We start from the raw sequence: 7,625 nt of genomic DNA, 5'->3' as shown, positions 1-7,625 counted from the left end.
CCTATAACTAAAATACTTTATATGCATTTTTAATATTTTATATAATAACTTACATACTAAAGTCTTATAATTAAATTGCTTTGTGTATTTTAATATCTTATATAATAACTAACCATATTATAACTCAATTACTTTATATACATTTTGGTATTTTATATAATAGCAAACCATATTATTTCACTTAACACTTGTATAACATTTTTAAAAAATTGAATAAAAAAATTGCACTTAGTTTATTTTAAATATATTTCTATTATATGTTAATTTCATAATATTTAAGATATTAATATTTTCAAAATTATATTATATTATAAAATAATAAATATTTAAATTTTTTAAAATAAAAAACAAAATAATCATTTTAATATTTTTAAAATTTATTAAATTAAAATATTTCAGTAAACAATTAACAAAAAAATATATAATTTTCATTAAAAAAAACTAATAAATCCTATCAATTTTATCATGGCAAAAATCACTATTAAAACTCTAATTCTAATTTTAAAGGAATAAATTTGATAATTTTAAGCATCATAAAAAATGCAAAAAATGGGCTATGACTTGGAAAATCCTGTCGGACTAGGGAAGGGGATTAAGGGAAAGGGGCTTGACGAAGGTACTATAAAATTCTAACCTTAAATACATATAAAAATAAAATGGCATTTTCCTATAATTTGATAAAATTTGTTGAGATATTCTATAAAAATCTCATTTCTCATAATCTACTAAAATTTATAGAGATATTTCTGAAAATCTCTATCAAAATTTTATAAAATGGTATTTTTCCATGATCTAATAAAATCTTTAGCAATATTTATTTGGAAAAGAAAAAAAAAATGCATTTTAAATAATAATTAAACTACACTTAAAAAAAATTATAAAATTGATACCGTTCATTATTTAACAAGAAAAAAAACAAACAAACAAAAACCTAGAAATTGTACCCATTATATATAACACCTTACAAATCCATCCAACCAACTATAAAGCAAATATAATATATTTTCCAGATGATAAAACATAGAAGAATACGGTAGAAGAATGGAAAATGGTGCAGCGGTGATTGGGTGATATAGTAATTGCGGTACACGATATTTGGAATATGTCGGGGAACAATTTCCACAGGCACTTTAGCAGGCAGTTGTTTATAATTCGATTTTTTGAAAGTTTTTTTGGCTGGTTTTTCAGGCCGAAATCCCGCAGGAATTTATTGGAATCTCAAGTTTCATAGCTAGTTTCTGCACTATGAAAACGTCCCAGGGGTTTTCGAGGGTGCTGAATCCAAATATGCAGTTAAAAAACCATTTTAACTGCAAGAAATCAAGATTTAACCTCAATTTCTTCCTCCGGATTCTGTCACCGGAATCTCCAAAAAATCACATTATAGACAACTCCCTTGCACAAATTCTCTTATTCTCAATCCCGCAACTTATTTAACCTATGGCCCTATCGCCATACGCATTTACGAAACCATAGAACTTTCAAAACATACTTGATACACAGCTAGTAACGGTAACCCAGTAGTCATTGTTCCTCAATAGTCACTCGGTCGACGATAATTTTGAATATCTGGTCCTTTACTTCCTTGTTCGATACGGATAAGCCATCTCCGTATCTAAAGAGAAATTGAAGTCGTCGTGCTGTTTGAAAGTATAATTACCCATTTTTATGTTTGAAATTCGAATTCCATATGATATGATTAAAAAATTAAATGGAAATTTTTTAATTAGCTAAAAAATTGATATTATATATCTTAAAAATTTGAAAATGTATATTTTATTTTTTCGAACAATGAAATATTATAATTTTTTTTTCTAATTTAATTTAGGTTTTGAACACTTTCTAATAGCTTATTTTCCAATATCTCTATAATATAACAATTTTAAAGATGCAATTCACTTTTAGGAAAAAATATATCTATTTTTTGCTAGAGAATTCAAATCTAAAATCTAAAAACCTAACAGCTCTCGATCTGTTATCTAATAAATAAAAAATATTTTTAAAAACACCATTCTAAATTTATTTATGTAGTATTTTTCAAAATAGAAATATATTTAAAAAATTAGTAATAATCTATTTTCAACCATTTTTTATTTTTCTTATTTTCTTGACTTTACTATCTTCACTACTTTCCAAAGCAAGAGCTAATTTGAAAAATATAAATTTTCCAATTTCATAATTGTTTCTACTTTTCTTCCTTTTCTATAGGTAATTTTTCTAAATACCCATCCTTACCATTATCTATATATATCTGTTAAGACTTTCACATTATATACCCACAAATCCTCATCAAAAGAGATAAGTATATTTATCCATTTCATCTTCTAATCAAAAGATCGAAGCGACCTTAGTATATTGATAGTTTCATCTTATCATCAGAAAACCCAAGTGAACAACCATCATTGGGTGGGCGAGAGAACTCACTTCAAGCCCAATTTTTTTCTGGGATGGCACAAGCAGAAGATCTAGACCCATACCAGCAATATAACCAGTAACGAAGTAAGCAATTTAACTAGTTAAATAGTCAAATTTTGATAGTAGGTAAGAAAAATAAATAGATATACCAAATTCAAGAAAAAAGTGAAAATCATGTTTTTATATTTATAAAACATTCTCTCTCCTTCAACTAAATCTATAACTATAAATAATGTTCAACATTAAATTTATGACTCAATTTTGTCCACTGGTAAGTATGATTGAAAGTGAACTTCCACTAAAATCTTTAGTAGTATTTCTGAAAATATGCGAAAATTAATTTGAAAAAAACAATTTTAATAATAATTAATTAAACTACACTAAAAACAAATATAAATTATCAAATTGATACCATTGTTAAAAAATAAGAAGGAAAAAAGAAAAAGAAAAATAACCTAGAAATTGCAGACACATAATACGTAACATCGTACAAATCCAACCAACTAAACATCTTACAAATTCAACCAACTATAGGTAAAATATAATATATTTTTCTTATATGATAAAACATATAAGAATACAGTAGAAAAATGGAAAATGGTGCAGCGGTGATTACGTGATGATTGTAATTACGGTACACAATACTTGGAATTTGTCGGGTAACAATCTCCACAGCCACTTTGGCAGAACTTGGCTAAACTACGTCCATAAACATTTGCACTAAAACTCTTATTCTTAATCGCCCCACTTATTCAAAACATACTTAATACACACGGCTAGTAACAGTAACATACTTAATACACACACCTAGTAACAGTAACCGGGTCGCCATTATTCCTTGATCGGCACTTGATCGACGAGAATTTTGAATATTTGGTCCTTCACTTCCTTGTTAGATACGGATAAGCCGTCTCCGTATCTGAACATAAATTGAAGTCCTCGTGTTATATTGAAATTGAACTTCTTGCAGCATAATGGTACACTGTCCTCCTTAAGATACTCCCAATTCAATTCCTCAAGGGAGAGGTGAAGGATGCCCTTGATGTGATTTATCGCATTTTCCACGGTAGAATCAGGATTGTCTTTAATATAACAAGCTATACTTGAAGCCATCTCCCCGTGTTCCTTCTCGTCCTTCATTGCAAATAGTGAAGCCGAATCAGTATTTTGTATAGAATTGTATGCATGCAAATAAATCTCGATTTAGATGCCAAATACCTCGAAATCTTTCAAGTCGTCGATGAGTCTGACCGTAAATTCTGACAGCTCCTGCATCTTAGACGGAGAATATATTTGCTCCAGAACGTTGCTTGGGAGAAGTTGACCCATCAAGAGAAGGGGAAACAAATTTAGAATACACATCCCTGAGCTAGCACGCGCATTCTTTATGTACTCATTAAACGTGGGCACATGAGCAGTCGCTATCCATTCCCCTTCCTGCAAATAAGACTCAAGATAGCGCTGCCACTGAAAATACAAGCAGGGAAAGTACATTAATGGTTAATCGTTAACGTGTTAATCTTCTTCCCCCTTTCAATTAAAAAATCTCAAAAGGTCTTTTCCACCGTCAATTGGCTTCTTAGTAGGTCGGTCGAAGTAAAATTAAAAACTAATAACATCCCATTAAGCTAATCCCACTACAGAATCACATATCTTCCTAAGCACATACGCTACTGCACTTTAGTGTGGCTGCCATATCCCGCTTTTGCACTTTGACGATTTGATCAGCCAATTCATTCGCTGTTTTGAAGAAAAACCGGAATGCAATTTTTATGTGGTCTGGAAGGTCATCTATCAGTGAAAGATCCCATCTGAAAATGGCACAAAAATTTTTCAAGATATATAACAGGCGCAGAAAATATATGATTGGAATATTCTGGGAAACTAGAAATAACTCAATTGGCAATTTGCACAAAGTCTGTATAATTTGAATTCACCGTCTGACTGCCTCTGTGGTGATTTTCAGTTCGTCCAAGAGACCGTGAGTGTCATAGAAGTCATCTAGAACAGTTGCCAACACACAAACTTGTGCGAAGGCAATTCTGCTTTGAGAGAATTCGGGCTCGAAAATGCATGTAGCCGCCCAGAAAAGATATTCCACGTGACGTATCCTATAGAAATTCAGCTGTGCAATTTCTGACTCTCGCCACCACCTACGCAGCACAAAAAAGTATTGCAGAGGGTGAACTCTGATCATGATATGCCAAAATTCACAATGAGTATATATTTATTCTGCGTAATATTAACGAGTTTTATTTAATTACAACCACATTTAGGTATGGAGACTAATTTTTCCAGTAATATTAGGAAAATGTTTACACTATGATGAATTTATTTGCAGATTGTTATTATGAATGATATTTATTTTTTAATGTTATTAATAATATGAAAAAAAATACCTGTGGTTCAGTTTTTGACCGGTCACAGATTCAAATTTTATGGGACATGTTGAGAATGGAGGTTATTTTTGGAGTTAAACTTATTAAGAAATCTAAAAATTTAATTTAATTTAATACAACGTAAATTGTGATAATAAATATCCTATTATGGATGAATAAGTCTTCTTCCATACCCAGAATTAGATTAAAAAGAATTACTAAAAAAACATTATGAATTATCAATAATAATTTTGAAATTTACCAAAGTGATTGGTCGGCTTTAAACTTACACTAACGGACTATTACCGAGATGAGAAATTGCAAAATACTTACACCAATGTTAACTGCCAAAGCTCAGCACATTCAATGATCGATTATATTTTTAAAATAAGCTTATAAATATTTTTATTTTTTAAAATTCAACCTGTATTGAACTGTTAAAAAAACGCTCTCGACGCTATAAACTATGAAAATGGCAAGTACCGATCACTACCTTGTAATAAACTGTAACTCTTTCTGATGTATGCATTGCAGGATATTGAAGTCCAATTTGGCTAACTCCAGAACTTTTTGGTTGAAATTCGACCTAAATAAAAATTTGGAAAGAAGATTTAGCATGGCATTACAATTTTCGTAATTCGAAGATAAGTCTAATATATATAATTAAGAGGGCCAGTACTTGAGCCACGAGCTGTTTTGTCCATATATTTCAATAAAGCTCCTTGCCTCCCATCTGGGCGCACTGCAATACCAGGGAAACTCCAATGCGTACTTTACCTAAACAACAGTATGAAGTTAAATACTTTATAAACCATGGACACCATCCTTCATTTAATTTTAATTAAGACTTTGATCTACCTCTTCCAAAAGACTTTGATCTACGGCGATCACATCCCTGCGTCCAGCTAAAACTTGATTTAGATATTCTCTTGTGAAAGCGTTTGCCTCTTGCATCACTTTTTCTCCGGGAAATGAAATGTCTGAAGCTCGAAGTAACGACAACATGCTTCTCACTCGTTTCTCTCCAGTAAAATTGCAGAAGAACCTCGCGTTTTCGCCCTTGAAATTCTCCAACACACCTGTTTGGAAACTTTGGAATATAAGTACATAATTGAATTAAAATAAAAATAGAAATAAGCATGTGTTTTGATACTAAAATTGTAGTTAAACACCTACATCAATTCTCTTATTTTTTTTAAAACAACTACATCTATTACATTAAAAAATTCCAAGACATTTGTTCAGTGTTTAGTAATATAAAAAATAAATTAAAGATAAAAAAACTTTTGACGAATGCGTCAGTGGATAACACCTTTAATGAGGCCATTTAATACGCGTCAGCTATGAGATTCGAATCCCGGACGGAATTAACAAAATCCCTACAAGATCAACTACAACTAGGCCATCCTCTTTTTTTCTTTTTTTCCTTAATGCAAATATGTATACCTGCTGTTTCTTATCGAGGAGATTCTTTACTAATTTTCTACAAGCACATTCAGTAGGTTATTTGAGTTTGGAACTTGTCTAAGTTCAATATTTATTAATAAACGCTTTCACTTTCACCATTGAGCTTAGGCTAGCCCAATATAGTGAGCTCTTTCACTTATACTGCCTAACAATATTAGAAAATATCTTGAAGCTTTACATCAAATTAATTGCAGTTGATACCGCCTGAAGACACTTTATATCGATGCAGTCGGAGAGCACGAAATCCTAATGCGGTCGCATTAAGATCTTTGCAGGACTCGCTCGATCCCACTCCGATGCCCTTTTCGTTCCAACATCTACTCAGCTTATCAGTCAGCGTGGGAATCGAAAATAGCCCCAAAATCGGAATGCACATATATGTAAACGCTAAATTAAATTTATTTATCTGTCCAGATTCACTTACCTGTAAACGTAATCTAGGGCACCTGTTTTTATTTCATGTTGAAAATGTCGATCAATTCCAAGGCATTCCAATGTGTCAACTATGTGAAGACGTTTGATTAGATCATAATTGCTATCTTCCATTTCGCTCAAAAGTAATTGCTTGATCTCCTCAACAAGCATTCCAACGCGTTCATAATATGCTGGTGCCTAATTACAGTTCAGTGCAATTAAAATATATAGATGAGAAAGATAGAGATAGGTGGAATGATAGAGTGATAGCTAACAAGAAACAGATCAAAACTAAAAGCAAACAACCAGCAGATGACAAATAGGTGCCCGCAAACAAAGAGTAGATGACAGAGCTACAGACAGGTGCCATAAGAGAGAGAGATTGAAAGTATACCCCATAGGGCGAGTTGAGAGATAGTATGAACTCATCGTCCCACACGTTTCCGTGGCGATTGGCCGTCCGTCGAGGGATGGAAAATTCATTGCTCATTTCGGCGGAAGCAGATTCAGAAATCTCAGCCATAACACTACTCTTTATTTAATAAGTGGACAATAGCGGCTCGCTTATATATATACACGCGTAACACTACAATTTCCTGCTACACATCGATGCTAAATGACAAATCAGACAGAATATTTCTGAGATGCTAAATGACAAATCAGACAGAATATTTCTGCACTTCAATTTTCGTACTTTTGAAGCCTACTTGATTAATCACGTGGTTCCTGTCCAACAGAAAGTAATCGTACGTTAGGAGGGCGGGACTTTTGGGGTTGTAGAAGCGTGGATCCCGTGTTTCGCAAACGATTATGTTCAGAGTTCGCAGCGTGAGACAAAAAAAATGGGATAATTTTTATGCCCCGACAAATCGGACAGAATATTTGAGAGATTTCGGACCGTGAGACAAAAAAATGGGATAATTTGTATGCCGTGATAAATCGGGAAGAATA

General features: G+C 32.1%; 1 protein-coding gene across 1 annotated transcript; it reads right to left on the bottom strand.

Annotated features, from left to right (window-relative positions):
• Positions 1–2,927: 2,927 nt before the first annotated feature.
• On the bottom strand, positions 2,928–7,204 carry LOC149192881 (delta-selinene-like synthase, chloroplastic). Its single transcript, XM_089406486.1, has 10 exons — positions 7,069–7,204; positions 6,685–6,872; positions 6,465–6,577; positions 5,652–5,872; positions 5,473–5,570; positions 5,287–5,379; positions 4,353–4,568; positions 4,085–4,226; positions 3,634–3,882; positions 2,928–3,549 (listed from the first exon to the last, which is right to left on the bottom strand). Exons 1-10 carry the CDS (start codon positions 7,195–7,197, stop codon positions 3,247–3,249), a joined length of 1,752 nt encoding a protein of 583 aa, XP_089262612.1. The 5' UTR covers positions 7,198–7,204; the 3' UTR covers positions 2,928–3,246.
• Between the last annotated feature and the right edge of the window lie 421 nt (positions 7,205–7,625).

The sequence above is a fragment of the Pinus tabuliformis genome, chromosome 2_2 (genome assembly GCF_031772625.1).
Source record: "Pinus tabuliformis cultivar Carrire ecotype Pingquan chromosome 2_2, CPIR1, whole genome shotgun sequence".
Lineage (NCBI taxonomy): Eukaryota > Viridiplantae > Streptophyta > Pinopsida > Pinales > Pinaceae > Pinus > Pinus tabuliformis.
The sequence above is the reverse complement of the archived record's forward strand: the minus strand, read 5'-3'. Positions and strand labels throughout refer to the sequence as shown.